Source organism: Colobus angolensis, unplaced genomic scaffold, assembly GCF_000951035.1.
Source record: "Colobus angolensis palliatus isolate OR3802 unplaced genomic scaffold, Cang.pa_1.0 Scaffold434, whole genome shotgun sequence".
NCBI classification, from domain to species: domain Eukaryota; kingdom Metazoa; phylum Chordata; class Mammalia; order Primates; family Cercopithecidae; genus Colobus; species Colobus angolensis.
In genome coordinates this window covers 1,773,795-1,791,483 of record NW_012117755.1, presented here as the reverse complement: position 1 = coordinate 1,791,483, position 17,689 = coordinate 1,773,795, and the positions used below count along the sequence as shown (strand labels likewise).

General features: G+C 34.4%; 1 protein-coding gene across 1 annotated transcript in view; it reads right to left on the bottom strand.

Annotated features, from left to right (window-relative positions):
• The window catches only part of DMD (dystrophin), a 2,170,472-nt gene that overhangs the window by 1,411,027 nt on the left and 741,756 nt on the right, over nt 1–17,689 (bottom strand). Inside the window, exons 20-21 of the mRNA XM_011957103.1 lie at nt 11,087–11,328; nt 5,303–5,483 (exon numbers count right to left, since the gene is read on the bottom strand). Coding sequence (XP_011812493.1) covers nt 5,303–5,483; nt 11,087–11,328 — 423 coding nt within the window. The remainder of the gene's footprint in view (nt 1–5,302; nt 5,484–11,086; nt 11,329–17,689) is intronic.

Sequence of the window (17,689 nt, the reverse complement as noted above, 5' to 3'; positions counted from 1 at the left end):
TATATCACTATACATCTATCTATATGTGTGCGTGTGTGTGTGTGTGTGTGTGTGTGTGTGTATATATATATATATATATATCACATTTTCTTTATCCTTTCATCCTGTGATAGACATTTAGGTTGTTTCCACATCTTGGCTGTTATGAATAATGCTGAAATGGATATGGCATGGACAACAAAAGCAAAAACAGACAAATTAGACTGCATCAAACTAAAAAGCTTCTGCACAGGAAACAAAACTATTAACAGAGTGAAGAGGCAGCTCACAGATCAAGAGAAAATATTTGCAAACCAAATATCTGGTAAGGGGTTAATATCCAAAATATATAGAAAACTCACAGAACTCAACAGCAAGAAAACAAATAACCTGATTAAAAAACGGGCAAGGGATATGAACAGACATTTCTTGAAATAAGAGGCACCAATGGCCAACAGATATGTGAAAAAATGCTCAACATCTCTAAACATCAGAAAAATGTGAAAATCACAATGATGTGTTACCTTACATATGTTAAAATTAGAACAGCCACTTTCAAAATGATGAAAGATAAATGTTGGAGAGGCTGTGGAGAAAAGAATACTTGTACACTGTTGGTGGGAATGTAAATTAGCACAGCCATTTTGGAAAACAGTATGAGGTTCCTGTCACATAATTTGTGTGTGTGTGTGTGTGTGTGTATATATACATATGTGTGTGTGTATATACATATACACACACAATGTATATATACGTATATACATATATATGTATGTGTGTGTATACATATACACACACACACTATGTATATATACGTATATACATATATATGTACAGCTTTAACTTGGCATTTAGCGAGTTTTTCCATGATTCTTGAGGTCAGTGAACAATTCTTCTATCTCACAATAAGCACATAGCTTGCTTAAATATGTCTGCTATTCTTGCTCTTGATGGTATTGATAAAAATAACACAATTTTAAAGGGAACATTTACAGTTTATCTGTCTTCTGGAGTGAAGGAGCAATGCAACAGAGTATGTGTCTACTGGAACAAAAGATTCCTTTGCCTAGATGTATTAAAAATAAAATTTTAAAATAAAAAAATTTAAATTTTAATAAAGTAAATGAGGTCAATTTCCTGACCTGCAGCTAGAAAAGTTAGTTCACATCAATCTTTGTTTTAATTCCCAGTCTCAGCATCCTAACAGGGAGGGGTAGAGACAAACCACAGAGCTTGAAATTGTGGCCATGGAGAGCATCCTTGCTGCCTACCCTAAAATTTTCTTCTACTGTCTCTGTAAGAGGTAAAAGTTATTTTCTTTCAATTCTGGCAAGAATATCTTCCCCACTACATCTCCCCAGATCGTCACATCTTCAAGGGTTGAACTGGTTTTCCTTAATCTTATCACAACTGTAGTTTAAGGTTCAATGGACTCTCTTCTGTGTGGCTATTCTTTCCACAAGTCTTCCTGCTTCTCCTCAGACTTGTATTCCATTTCTCCCTTACATACCAGCTAGAGGGTTTTTCAAAAATACAAATAAGGTTACTTAATTTCCTCAATTGAAATTCTTTTGGAAATGTCAACTGCTCTTAAAATCCAAACCTCTTATAGAAGATCATGGGGGCCTTGAGCCATTCTACCCTCATCTTGTCCTAATCTTTCCTTGATTTTTTACATTCCAGCGCTTCTGGCCTCCCTTATGTCTTTTGGACATACCAAGCCCTCATTCTTCACCTTTGGTTATTTGTGCTTCTTTTCATTTCTCCTAATGTCCTTTCTCCAACTTATCACACAGCTGGCACCTGCACATTCTCCAGGTTTGGCTCTAACATCATCTCCCCAGAATCATGGTTTCAGACCCCAAAGTAATTATATTCTGTAATAATATTCAGATATTCAATTTTTTTTTTTTTTTTTTTTTGAGACGGAGTCTCGCTCTGTCTCCCGGGCTGGAGTGCAGTGGCCGGATCTCAGCTCACTGCAAGCTCCGCCTCCCAGGTTCACACCATTCTCCGGCCTCAGCCTCCCGAGTAGCTGGGACTACAGGCGCCCGCCCCCTCGCCCGGCTAGTTTTTTGTATTTTTTAGTAGAGACGGGGTTTCACCGTGTTAGCCAGGATGGTCTCGATCTCCTGACCTCGTGATCCACCCTTCTCGGCCTCCCAAAGTGCTGGGATTACAGGCTTGAGCCACCGCGCCCGGCCTCTTTCTTTCAATAAGCTCCATGAAGACATATTGCTCTTGATTTTCTCCACCAAGTATATTACCTAGTGCCCAGCACTCTTATGGCATATACCAGGTGTTCAAAAATATTTCTTGAATTTATTAGTGAATAAGTGAGCAAGACATTGTTTTGAAAGAAATCTAATGGTGTAGAATAGAAGAGAATCATTTTGAAACTTTAGGACAGACAAAACACTGGCTTTGTCATAACTAATACTGCCATTTTCTCCATTTTTGCAAAACTAAACCAAACCAACAAAATCCCTAATAATCATGGTGACATGATTTCCACATTGCTAATGAAAGAAACTCAAATTATATCACAAACATTTTTCCTTACTTACATTTAGAAATAAGTGTTCATTTTTTTCTTTGTTGAAACAATTATCTACAACAGACTAGATGCTGTGTTTCCATATTCATCTAGCATATAACATGGGTTTACTGGTCTTCAGTTTCTAGATAAGTATTTTATCAATTGTCATGGGAAACAATTCCACCCCCTCATCCTCCCAGACCTAGGCAACCACTAATCTTATTTCTGCCTCTACAGATTTGCCTATTGTGGTCATTTTATATCAATAGAATCATATAACATATGGTCTTTTGTGACTGGCTTCTTTCGCTTAGCATAATGTCTTCAAGGGTAATCCATGCTGTAGTGTGTATCAGTACTTCATCCCTTTTTATTACTCAGTAATATTGCCTTGTATGGATGTGCCTGTTTTCTTCATATACTCATCAGTGGATGGGCATTTGGGTTTATTCTATGTTTTGGCTATTATGAATAATGTTGTTATGAACATTCATGTATATGATCTAGTTCTTATAGCATCCCATTATCCATCCTTTCAGTTATTCAAACCCCATTAGCTTACCTGTGACATAGGTGTAACAAAAAACAAATACTCAATGTGTTTCTCTCTGAGGGTTAGGTAAAATGATGTACAAATTAGTTATGTATAGACTAAAAAGTACTTTGAAAATAGAAAGAATTTTATCTTTTTATATTATTTTCTCATATCACTTATGTCAGATAACGACTACCAATTCCTTATACCATTTCTCACCGCTGAAAGTATATTTTAAAAGCCAGGTTTTTGTGTGAAAAAGCTAGTTTAAAAAAGTAAAGAGGAAATAAATGTCAGTATGGGTGCCTAGGCACTTCCGTTAGCTCTTATTTCCTGCATACTTAATATGTCCGAAGTACTGTGGAGTAATACAAGAAATGAGATTTACTCCCTGGTGCCAATTTGGGGACAATGCTTACACATGAGCAATTATTTGAAATAATTACAAATTAACAAAATAAACTGCTATGTAATTTCATATGCTACATTTTTCATTCATTATATATATTCCATATTTAATTAAAGGGTTATTTATTAATCTAGACAAGCATTCCAAAAGGGTGAATAATAACATTCAATATGTGTTGGTAAAGTGGAAATGGGGACAATTTATTTAAATATAAATGCAGTGAAAAAGTTAGGAAGACATAAACAATCATCATGTGTAGGTATGCAATTTAAAAAAGAGAAGACAGATGATAGTGATGGATGGACAGATAGCTGTATGAACAGAGATGATATACTATTACATATTTATACTGTAACATCATAGACAAATCTCAATTATCAAACCTTGCTATTCTGAACATCTTTAAAGTAAACGATAAAAAGTTCAACTTTAATATGATTAAGAGGTATATATAAAGTAATTTTCCGGTGGAAAGACACATTTGCCCAACAATTACTGCATAGCCACTAAGTGTATTTAACTTTAAGGGGGGGGTATGTATTTTATGACAAGTGAAAATACATTATTGTTAAATAGGTCAATATTTGAAAATCTAGGACATTTAAAATATTTTCCCAAATTGATTTTACAGAGGCACAGCAACGAGTATACTGAAATCCACTAGAGGGAGCTGGTATTATTTATAAAGTTTTACTACCTGTACAGGAAAATAAACCTCTTAGCAAAAACGACTTTGAAGTACGAAAAAAAAAAAAAAGTATTTATCCTTTGTTTTATTTAGTTCATTTCATTTTCCTAAAAATGAAAAGCTGGAAAATGAGAAAAGCTTTGTGCATCACCACATTAATTCTGGAAATGATATTATATGGTGAATTCCTTAAATATTTAAAAAGAAAAGCAATAGGATAATGTATTTTCCAACTAATTAAAGTTGTAGTAGAAAACAAACACATGTTCCCGTGCTTCTCATAACAAATTTGGGGCAGAGATTTTTTTCAGAAAATTACTTTTATCTTAATGCCTTCAAACCCAATGTTACTCAATAATTTTTTGTGTGTGCACATGAACACATACATGCATGTATATAGCGAATCAAAAACCCATTTACTATTTCATAAAGGTGGTCATGAATCTGTCTCTGAAAAGAATTTTTGTCTTAAAATTAAGTTGATGAGTAGAGATATTTTGGAGCAAATACTATGTATTAACATCATCTTATTAAAGCAATTCAGTAAGAGACAAAAGAAACATCTTGAAAAATTTGCTAGTCACATGGTATTAATTTGCATAATTGCTCCACTTTTATCTTTTATCATCAAAGGAAAAAATAGGATTTATGTAATTATAGTGATCCAGTAGTAAAATGTAGCCCAAAGAATAATTTGTCCTTTGCTTAGTTTCAGTTGCCGCATGTATGCTAAAGCTACAATACTCTTCAGATAAGCTGACAGAAGTATTAGAAGATGCCTAGCAAATATCCTTGTGTGTACAGCGAGCTAGACTTAATGAAAGTGTATTCATATGACCTCAATTGCTCTTTGATTTTCTTCCATATTCAAAACATCTGATTTTGAAATCTAGAATCCACCAAGGAGAAGCTATGCCCATATAAAACATCTTTTATTTGTTTCTCAAAGTCAGAAATTATTATGAGGACAAAAAAAAAAAATCTAAAGACAGCTCATCTGCTACACCGGTATTTCATTCCTTGTTAATATAGGTTGTAGGGAGAATGGTTCCATTGACAGAAATCACTGTTTCATGTTAGTACTTTCCGGATTTCCCCACAAATAACCAATTTGGAAAATGTCAAGCTAGCCATTTTAGGCTTTTTACTTACTTGTCTGTAGCTCTTTCTCTCTGGCCTGCACATCAGAAAAGACTTGGTTAAAATGATTTGTAAAGGCCACAAAGTCTGCATCCAGGAACATGGGTCCTTGTCCTTTCTCTTTCAGGGCTATGCTTTGAATTTTTAATCGTTCAATTTGAGGTTGAAGAGCTGACAACCTGTTGACTTCATCCTGTGCCATAGAATATGGAAAGTAACACTTTTACTTTGTATACATTACATTTTGTAAAAGAAGGTATTAAAAAGCAGTAAGGCAAGTTTAGCTTAATACCCTTGACAAATATCTAATAAAAAACATCCATGACAGTGTAGACGAACCTCTATCACAGATCATCCATTTAAGGATACGTTGGCTCTTTGTTCAGTATGTATCATCCTATATAATGATATTTAAATTTCAAGATGACATAATGTAGAGCATTAATGGATATGAATGTGTGCAGTGGAAAAGTACTATGCATGACCTTCAATCCTTTCCATAAATCAAACATAGGTGTTTGGCTGCTCCCCTTTTACATCAAAATGATGTGCCTTTGCTTCAAATTCTAAGCTCACTCAACAATATTTTCTCTTTCATTTGTGCAAAATACAAATTATATATATAACTACATATGTGTATACGTGCATACTAAATTATAAATATATTTTGATATAATTATATAGATGACATACACATATATAATATATATAATACTTATATGTGTGTATATATACACACACATATAAAAATTATATCTATAATCTTCTATCTTTTGTATGGTCTCATTACTTCTCCTGACCAAACAGGCAACCGCCACTTTTTTTTTTTTGAGACAGAGTCTTGCTCTCCTCGCCCAGGCTGGAGAGCAACGGCACGATCTTGGCCCACTGCAACCTCCACCTTCCAGGTTCAAGTGATTCTCCTGCCTCAGCCTCCTGAGTAGCTGGGATTACAGGCGCCCGCTACCATGTTCAGCTCTTTTTTTCTATTTTTATTAGAGACATGGTTTCACTATGTTGGCCAGGCTGGTCTCAAACTCCTGACCTCATGATCCGCCCACCTTGGCCTCCCCAAGTGCTGGGATGACAGGTATGAGCCACCGTGCCTGGCCAATTGTCACTATTTAAATTACTGTGACTCTCCACATTTCTTTTTGTTGTCCTGGCATAATTATTAGTAGCACCCTCTTTTGCTCTCCATAGTACCCTGGATTGTATGATAAAATCACATGAACACTTGCTACGCTGTCACTAGCTCACACGGCTACGGGTCACCTGAAATGCGGCTGGTCAAAATTTAGATGCATTGAAAGTACAAAATACATTTAATTCTGAACTATTGAAAGCCAAGGTTTTTAAATTTACACACACACACCCATGCACACACATATGGCAAAAATATTATTCATGACTCACACGGCTACGGGTCACCTGAAATGCGGCTGGTCAAAATTTAGATGCATTGAAAGTACAAAATACATTTAATTCTGAAGAAAGCTGAGAACATAATCTCAAAGTTTTAAAATAGTGATTGAACTTTGAAATAATAAGTTTGATAAATCAGTTTAACTAAAGTGTACTACTGAAATTCATTTACTGCTTCTTTATCCTTTCCTAATGTAGTTTCTAGACCATTTTAAATTACATATGTGGCTTGAATTCGTGGCTAGCACTGTATTTCTTTTGGTCATGCTATTCTCGACATAAATGTTTTCATGCTCTGGTTTCCAGGGAAGTTGGAATTTTTTGTATTTAATGCACATATAATTTGAACTGAGAAAGTTTTCACTGCCCTTTTTAAAAGTGTTATTATCATGGCTGCTTACTTATAATTCATATATATGCAGTCTTTACAAAAAAATACTTGAAGATTAGTTACTATTTAATATGTAAAAACAGGATATTTGAAATTTAAAAATTGGAACATCAGCCTATCAGAAGAGAAAATGGAAAGAATTATAGCAATTCTGAAATGAATTTAAATCTGAGCTTCCTGAAAATCAAAGTGAAAAGGCAAAAAAAAAAAAAAAAGTATTTATGGAAGCACTCATACTCTTTTGGAGAGAGAGTAACTTTTGTCTTAGGAGTGGCTGAGAAATTTATCACATAAATTCTGTCATGGTTGCAACACTAACTAATGCACAATGCCACTTATTCTCATGTTAAAAAAATATAAATACAGCTTTCAGAGGAATGTGTTTATGTGGTTATAACAGTATGAGTTGATTCAGGTAAAATAATCTCTGATGATTCAATCTTTTTTGTGGGTGAAGATTAAAGATGTTTGGCAAAATGGGGAGGTGGCCTGTATTTCTCATTCAAATATAAATCCTCTCAAACAAGCGCTAGAAAGTTGGTATATATCCATGAATAAGAAATAAGACAAGAGGTAAAGGGTAATATTCTGTATTTACGGTACAGAAATATATACATATATTTTGTATACTAGATTTACAAATGGCAGCATTGGCATCTACTATGAACCTGATTTATAATTGGTCTAGATAGAGGGCTGCCATTCTTCCTGTTCAGGTGGCTATAGAAAGAGCCAACACTATGGCCAAGTGTGCTCTGAAAAACAAAGGGGACTTTTAAACTAATAAAACATTTGGGCAAACATTCAGTTGAGACCTTAACGTTCTGAGAATAAATCATAGAAGACATAATTTTCAACTGAAGTATTCAGCATTTGAAAAGATGTTAACAATCAGCCATTATCTCCATAAAAGGTATAGCTGGTCCTATAAAAGGCATAGCTGGTCCTCCAGAGTATGGTATCTACTTTAAATCTGTTGATCCTTTAAAATTATATGCTTATCTCATGGAAGCTTTTGTATTTTTCTCAGGAAAGGGTTCATGAATTTCTTCCAATTCTGATAAGGCTCTCTAACCCCCAGAATATTAAGAACCAGTTCTGCTAAGCATTAGAATATGAGCTAAATATGCACTCTAATGTTATAAAACTTCTCCAAATAAAAGAAAATGCTGTGAAACATGTTATAATTTATTTGCCTATCACTAATCACAGCAGAACAGTATATATATTTGCCCTTGTATGAATAATATTAAGCTTATCTTGCTAAATATTTTACCTAAAGTGATTCTTCAAATTAACAGGCACCAATGGGTCTGAGAGAAAGAGTAAGGGGTGATAAAGAGGTGATAACAGAATTTGGAATTTTGTGGTTGGATGCAGTAAAAGAAATATTTTCCCTTAGGATGACTTCCTCAACCTCCAGATGATATTTAATATATAAAACTTCTGGTGATCTCCATTTGCTTCTCAAATTAAACCAAGATACTAGCAGGTCCCAGAAGTCAATGGTTTGTCTCCTATATGCCTGCCTTTTCCTCTTCAACTCTCTTCTCATTCCTCTGCCCCGCTACGTTCAGCATTTACAATGGTCTTCATTCAGGTGCTTGGCCTTTATTGCTCCCTCTGGCCATGTTCCTTCTGCCTGGAGTCTTTTGCTTCACTGTTCTCTTACCTAATTCCAACTCATCACAAAAGTCTCAACTCAAATGCTCCTCTCTCAAGGAAGATGCCCTTGGTGGCCCTATCAGGTTCGTTTTTCCGTGTTAGTCATTCTCCCAAAGCTTTGCATCTTTGTTTAAACAACTGATCCTAGCAGGAAATTTAAAAATATTGATTCTGTTGCTTCATATCTCTCTCCTCTGCTTTCCATAAATACACTAAAAGCAGGGTCCTTGAATGCTCACTATAATATTCCCAAAACTTAGTGCTATGGACTGAATGGTGTCTTCCAAAATTCACATGTTGAATGAAGTCCTAACCATTGGTGAGATTGCATTTGGTGACAGGACTTTTAAGAGGTAATAATGTTTATATGAGGTCACCAGGGTTGGGGGGGCGTGTGCCTAATCCCTTAGGGATTGGTGGCTTTATAAAAGGAGGCAGAGAGAAAGAAAGAGGGAAAGAAAAATAGCCCTCTTTCTCTCTCTCTCTCTCCATGTATACACACAGAGGAAAGCCATGTGAGGACAGAGTGAGAAGTTGGTCATCTGCAATCCAGGAAGACAGCCTTTACCAGAAGATGAAGCTGAACCCTGCCAAACCTTGGTCCTGGACTTTCTTGCTTCTAGAACTCTCAGAAAATAAACCTGTGTTGTTTAAGCTACTCAGTCTGTGGTATTTGTTGCGGCAGCATGAGCTGATTAATACACTCAGTAGCATTCTTAGAAACATTAGAGACACTATATATATATATATAAAATGCATGAATGTACTGTGTAGGTACTGTTACTAACTACGATATCCGAACCTCAAGAATCAGGTAAGGTAACATCAGATTTTTGTTGCAAGAAATACTGTATTTGTATTATTCCTCTGATTCATAGGAAAAATGGCATGGGTTCCATTCTCAAATTACAAAATGTATCTAAATGTAGAAATTCCTTAGATGTGTGTATTTGCCTAATAAGTCAAGTGCCTTATCCAAGGTATTCTTTATCCAAAAGTATACTTTCTGAGTTTATTTCCTCAGCAAACTAACGCAAGAACAGAAAACCTAGTAATGCTGCAGGTCCAATATTTGAAGAAGAACCATCAAGTCCTTCAATTATTTTTCTCTTCAATATAACTTTGAATTTCTCATCACTTTTTGGGTCCAATACCTTTTCTAAATCAACCTTGTCACCTTTCCATGTCTATTCTACCTTTATTTAAACCATTCTTTTTAAAGTATGCAAATGAATCTCCATTCCTTGTCTTTTGTATTAAATGCAATCCTCTCGATCTATCACTAAAGACTCATCCTGGAAACGTTTTAGTCCATCCTCTAATCAGTTTCTCATTCCCCGTGAAAAGTACATAGCTCATAGTAACAATGACAACAGTTTAGGCTATTTTCATTATTATACAGCTCTTGTTTTCTTACACTTGAAGGCATAATATCTTTTCATCTCTTTCTCACACCCTTTTGTCCACTTATATCTTGTTTGCTCCTCCAGATCCACTGTCCACTCTTCTCCTGTAACCCAGGAGACTGATATTTACCGATGACAGCTCCTTGTCCTTTGCCTTACGATTAAGTTTAGAGCCCTGACAAGATTCTGGAGGCAGGGAAAAAAGAGAAGTGGGGTGTTTATTTTTCTGACTCCATTTCTATGAGGATTCCTTAAGCTGGCCATGCTGCTTTTACCATGAGGATCTGACTCTCTCCTTCTGAGTTTCTATAACTTCTCTCTCCCTGATCCTTTCTGGCCTAAAAGAGGTAAGAACTCTGAAGCTGGGTTACTACACTATCCCGTGTGGTTCCTCTATACACCAGCTACATTCAAAAAATATCTCTTTGTAAAGAAACTTTCCTCAAATTATCCTAATTTGAGAGGTCCATCAGTTTTAAATATTTTCCTTATGTATCCAATTATATCACATCCCAGCTTGTTGTTGACCCATGTTTCTAACTATTTCCATGGATTCCACTTTTTCAACATATGACTATGTTTCACTAGTTGCAAAGAAAGAGTTCCTAAGTAGAGGCCATTTTTTATAGGACACATGTGGTTTCCACACTCCTAATCTACCTCATGCTTTTGCAAACCGACACATCAATTAGCTCTGTGGAACTATGCTAAATACAATTTTAGAATCCGGGTATCTATGTCTTACATATTTAAACTGATTTTTGTTGCTTATGTTTTGAACTTCATTGTGCTCAGCTAAATCCTTAGAAGGTGAACGTTTCATTACTAAATAATTTGTTATTGTCTTCTTGGAAATTGCCAAGAAACATCTATTAATATTCTCCAAACGGGAGGAGGAAAGATTCTTACCTTACATATTTTTAACTGACTTTTAATTGCCGTTGGCTCTGATGGGGTGGTGGGTTGGATTTTCAACCAGTTTTCAGCAGTAGTTGTCATCTGCTCCAATTGTTGTAGCTGATTATAGAAAGTGATGATGTTGTTCTGATACTCCAGCCAGTTAAGTCTCTCACTTAGCAACTGACAGAATTCGATCCACCGGCTGTTCAGTTGTTCTGAGGCTTGTTTGATGCTATCGGCATTAACACCCTCTAGAAAGAAAAAATAATAATAATTAAATATATACCCTGAACCCAAGGACTGAAAGAAATGATCTGAAAGCCAACACATCCTAATTACAAAAGTATTCACCACATGAATGATTTCAAACCAAATCAATTATTTTCTAAGATATAAATGTGTAAATATGATTTCAGATTATTCATTGTAATTATTAGACTTGCATCACAATAAAGATTATCAATGCCATCAAGTAATAAATAAGACATAAGATGTAGAAAAGTAGAATGTATTTAAATAAAATATTAAATAAGAATTTAAATAAAAACAAAAGTGCTCAAAGCTCTGATGGGAGCTGGAAGGCTGATCATGAACAAGTAAGATTTTGGATGTTTTCAGATACATTTTAAGTATCATGCACATTACTCAAATATACTTCCCCGAACTAACTTACATTTTTAATTTTTAAAATGGGCTTGGAAATTAGTTTAAATAGTATTTTCATCATTTTAAAAAGAGGAAAAAAAATCCAAGATTAACTATTCTTTATTTCATTTACAGAAGACTAGAAATAAACAGACTGTCAGCTGGGCGTGGTGGCTCACGCCTATAAGCCCAGCACTTTTGGAAGTCGAGGCAGGTGGATCACGAGGTCAGGAGATCAAGACCATCCTGGCTAACACCGTGAAACTCCGTCTCTACTAAAAATACAAAAAATTAGCTGGGTGTGGTGGCAAGCACCTGTCATCCTAGCTACTCAGGAGGCTGAGGCAGGAGAATGGTGTGAACCCAGGAGGTGGAGTTTGCAGTCAGCCGACATTGCGCCACTGCACTCCAGCCTGGGCAACAGAGCAAGACTCCATCGCAGGTTGTCCATAGATCAAAGTAAGTAAAACAAGTACTAGAAAATATAATCTTTCTAATATGAAACATTTTTAAACTTATAAATGTAGAAGTTCATCTGACAGTTTTAAAATCATCTATAGTAATACCAAACCCAGAAAACTTTATCAAGGGAGAAATGGAAACACAAGCACATCATCGTCACCATTACCATTCTGGAGTACCTACTATGTACCATGGAATATGCTATGTCCTTTCATATATGATGAATGCCAATCCAAGTACATATTATTCCACACATAGCATGAAAGCATGGCAATATCATGCTATGCTATGGGTTAAAATATTCAAATTCTCTAAAGCTAGTTTACAAAATTTAGACTTTCTTAGATTTATTAGCTTATGTAGTTTTTTTAATGACAGAATATAAAAGAGAAAATAGATTAAATATGATAGCATGCATTTTTAAACATAGCTACATTAGCACTGGTAACTTTCTTATGCTTTTGAAATACTGAATATTTAAATGTTTTATAGTCTCTCATTTACCTACAGGGATCTCAAAAGAACATGAACTCACTATAAGTTTCTTTCTCTAGGTTAAAATACCTAAAAGGTAGAAGAGTAGGTTGGTAGTAGAAGAGTAGGTTGCCTAAGATAATCTACTCTTATAAATGTTCATTTCACTTAATTTTCTGGTAATATAATTTAGTTAAAGGGAAGCTAAGTTCTTAAAAAGTCTGAAGAGCATCTCTAGAAACATAAGGCCTGTGGTTTCGTCAACTTGTACATGCCTCCCACTTTATCCTTTTTAAAGACTAAAAAATATATAGATGTGAATTCAACAACTATATTATTTTATCCTCTTTCACTTCCCTCTGCCCTGATATTCTAATGTTCTATTTGTCATAAAGATATTAATGTTGCCAAACCATGTCCCTCAATTCATTTGAAACACAACTGTAACTTTACTAATTTCAAAGCATAATGCTTCTCAGGATTGCGGTGAAGGAGACAAACTTTGCAAATATTATTGTCAACTATTTTCCCCTCCTTCTTCCTCGATATATTTTTAATGAGATACAACGGAAATAATAGAATGTAGAAAGAGAATATATACGTGGCTCCATATATCTAACTATAAAAGAAGTCTGTGGTTTGCGGGAGCTAAATATTCTAATATCCTCCTAATATTTAAGGAAGAAATTGGTCTTATTGAGACATCTGCACATGTGGTATGACATGCTTTTTTGATTGTTGGATTTTGAGGAGTGATCAAAAATTGTACCAAAATATTTTTTAAGTGATACCATTAAGTAACTGTAGTTAAAAAATGACCACATTTGGTAAAAAGTATAAGAGAAGAATAAGAAACTTCAATCGTATGAGCACTCTGTTTCTAAAAAGTATTATGATAAAACCTTAACATTTCTGGAAAATAAAAAGGTATAATTAAAAAACATACTGGACAGAATTTTTAAATTATGTTACTTAATAACAAAAAAATGTGGCACGGATCTAAATGATCAGATATTTAGGAGAAATATTTTTGGCATATGTTGAACTTGAACAAGTAGTTAGAAGTCCATGAAGGGTGAAAAGTCAACATAAACCAGCCATTAAATAGTCAAAAAAGAAACGCTAAATTAAAGGGATCAATAGGCTGATGCTAGATTGAGTCTTATTTAACACTTGTCTAAATGAGAAGGGAATCCAGAGAGAAATCACTTTGTGTCCCTGAGAAAGGTCAACAATACAAATTGTAGTGAATGAAAAAATGAAAAAATAAAACTGTAAGTTGATTTTCAATATGGATATGTTAATTTTGTAAAACGATAAAATTATAGTGAAGTACCAATAGGTTCTGCAGTATCTATTAAAATCTAGGGATGGGTTTTAACGAGTCATTGTTGATCTTTACACAAAACTCTGTGTTGTGTCCCCAAAAAATGTTGCAATATATCACTTTTTATATATCACATATTTTATATATCACAAATGTGCAATATATCACATATTAAAAGAAATTTAAATGATGAAGAAAAGTCAACTTTGTACAAATTCGTAACACTGATATTTATAACTGAATGCAGGCAATTAAAATGCAGTGATAGATCAAAGAATGACTTCCATAATAGCAAAACGGGGGAGGCAGGCAGAAAGGCAGAGAAATGACCAGTGAGAATTCTGATGTTAAAGAGACGGGAGTTCAAATTTGATGCCCCTTACTAGATGTGTGAAATGGGTTCAGTTATTTAATTTCACTGGATCTCATTTTCCTCAACCATGAAATGAGGATTAAAAATAGAATCAACCTCATAGGATACTTATCAAAGTTCTGAGTTAACCTATGTAACTTACTTATAACAAACGCTCACACATACTAGGCAACAAAGACATATTAGACAATGTCATGTAGAGGAAATGAAAAAGAATATTCAGAAAACAAGAGACCAGATCTCTTGTGCAAAAATTAGGGGGAGAGGGAGTCTTCTTAATGACTGAAACAGACCATGTATAAAAAGTTCATAATACTATTTTAAAATTAGTCCTAATTTTATATAATACAGGACTAATATGGGATATAGAAGGTGTATTCATACATTTCTTAAAGAAGTTTTACAAATAACCAGGGATCCTTTGAGCCCAGGAGTTCAAGGCTGCAGTGAGCTATGATTGCATCACTGTATTCTAGCCTGGGCAACAGAGCAAGACCCTGTCTCTAACTAAAATAAAAACAAAAAGAGTTTATTTGAGAATTCTGGCTTCTGCCACATTTATAATCATTTGAGACTGAAGTTACAAAGAAACCAAAAATTAAAAAAAAAATGCAGAAATTTCTAACTGTTACTAGAAAAGACATAATGTTGGCCACAGATAATCAGAAGTCGTGTTATGAAGGATTTGTTTGCAAACACTGTATTAGTTCATTGTGAATATGCTGCCTGCTCAATAAGGGCATAAACTGTCCTTCTAAGCTATAAACTCCTCTAGGAAATGTCTCCACTGGCAGTATCTGATAGAATTCTCAGCTTGGAGTAGAAAGAAAATAACTACACTGTACTCATGAACTCATTCAATACCAAATCAATAATGTACCCTATATGAATATAAAAATTAGGAGACCAATGTACACTGAAGCCAAAAGCCATATACAAACAAGCACATCATCTCTCTTGCATCAGATTTGCTTTAAAATACTTGGGCAGGGGATGGGAAGCACTGTCACGTGTCACATTACTTAATGTATCTCTCTTAAAATTAGAAATGCTATTACTTCAACTTTGTAAATTAATTGTCCATCTAGATGCCAGGACTACTGTTGATTTTCTAAGACCATTAAAACCTTTCTAGAATAAAAAAGGTTTCAAAGTGTTTTCCAAGAAAATATTTCCAAGAAAATAATTTTGTTATTATATATAATTGTTTTATGTGTATTTCATAGAATTATGCTCCTTGGCTCGATGGAAAATTGTAAGTTTTTTAAGAGTTTGTAAGTGTAAATATCTGAAAAGTTTTAGGTATCAATCATCTGAGCATCTGTTTTCTAATTTTGTGTTAGCTATTTAAGAATACAAATACTAACATACCAGGCATTATGAACAATACTTATGGAAACCATTTTGTTGTAGCACATTAGAATCTCAGGGATAATGGATCATAATCCATTCACATCTCATATTCTAAACAACCCCTGAAATAGTCTGTGAATAAATATATTGCACCCAGAGGAAATGGATCATTACTTGAAGTGCATCCATTAATTTTATTACTTGTGTACAGTGCATAACAGACTGTTAGAATAATTTTAATTGTGCACCACCTTCCATGCAAGTACTTCAGAACTGCCACTGAAAGTGAAGTATTCCTCATCAACTATATTCATCATTAGCCATGAAGCCAGGGTAGAATAATGAAAAACCAGTGTTTCCAGAGCTCTTGAATTAAAAGAATATTTGGAATAGAAACTTAAAATAAAGCTGCTAATAAACAGTCTCCTATTTTTGTTGCACTTTAAGGGAGGGTTATTACAAGTTCATTCAGCATTCAATATAATAGCCTAAAATGTAATAGAGATATATTCAAAACCCTTGAAGACAAGTTCTGAGGCTAAATTTTAGAGGCTTCTGTGACCACACTGACTTAAAGTAATGGCTTTTAAAAATTAATGGTATATATGAAAGAAATATCCCTAGTGAGGGCAATACAAATTCTACTAATATAGCCCTTTGGCTTTTTTTTATTTTCAAACATCATAAAATTAGAAAAAAAGTCAGATTTTTACTCATATTTGTTTTTACCACTCATTTCCCACAACAACAGTGACAATAGTCTCCTCCTTTCACACACATGGACACACACACACGTCTGCACATGGAAGTTCACCTGCACATGCCCGCCGTGCGCACACACACCCACAGAGGCTCTTCCTTTTGGAGATCAGAGTTAAGCCAAGAAAAATGTGCCTGTCAATTAACAACATTTATTGAATGTGAACTCTGTGTAGAGCATTATACTAAGTGTCATGTGGAGAAAGAAGAAATATAAATCAAACTGCCCAATACTGAGAAAGGAATAAGAGAAGAGGAGATATATATGCAACTGTGAAAGGCTACTCATTCATGATGGAGGGACTGGGCTACTACAAATGGTACAATCTCCAAGCCACGTTTGTATACAGACTATTGGCAATATGTCTTGCCCTTAAAATATATGATTAGAAGAGCTGCTGTTACTGAAAACCTTTCCACTGATCATGAGAGTTTCAGCTTTGAGATGAGCCAAACTCTCACCCATCTGACAAAACGTGGTTGCCCACCTCAAATAACATAATTCATGTGAAATTATCTAATGAGCGATGAATCAAAATACAAGAAATAAAAGACAGTTACTTGGTTAATGTTTTAGATAAGAAGAGCCCTCGTCAGTGTTATTCTGTGCCATTTAATTACAACAGTTAGCATACTTATTATTAGGTATCACCTTAAACACTATAATCTAGTACTGAGGGAATGATAGTTTTGAGATGTTCTTTAGTCTAATATACTAATAATTACCACTTTTATTTAAACATGTCCTTAATGTGATTGTCTTTAGACTCTTAATTAACACACAGAAAACTACAAATAGGAATTGAAAATGAACCACAATTTAACGTAGAAAACACAACTAATCTTATTAGATAATTATAGTATCTCCTCTAGAAATTATGGTGAAAGCATCTTATAGACTAAAGAATGAGAACCTGAGCTATGCCTAAATATGTTTTCAAATGAATGTTGTGATATGACCATATTTTGCTAATTTCAGTATTAATATGGAAAATCAGTTTATCTAAACTAGGCTTTTTGTGTTATACTTGATTGATGAGACTGTATGTACTCATGCAAGAATACTATTTTACAGAAAGGATTACTCTAATCCTAAATAGATAAAAACAGACATACGTTTAGGTATAATCATATGTATATTATTTTAGTTCTAGGTTGTCCTAAAACTCCACAATCTCAGTAATAGACTGAAAGGCCTTGGTCTTGATACACATCCGTT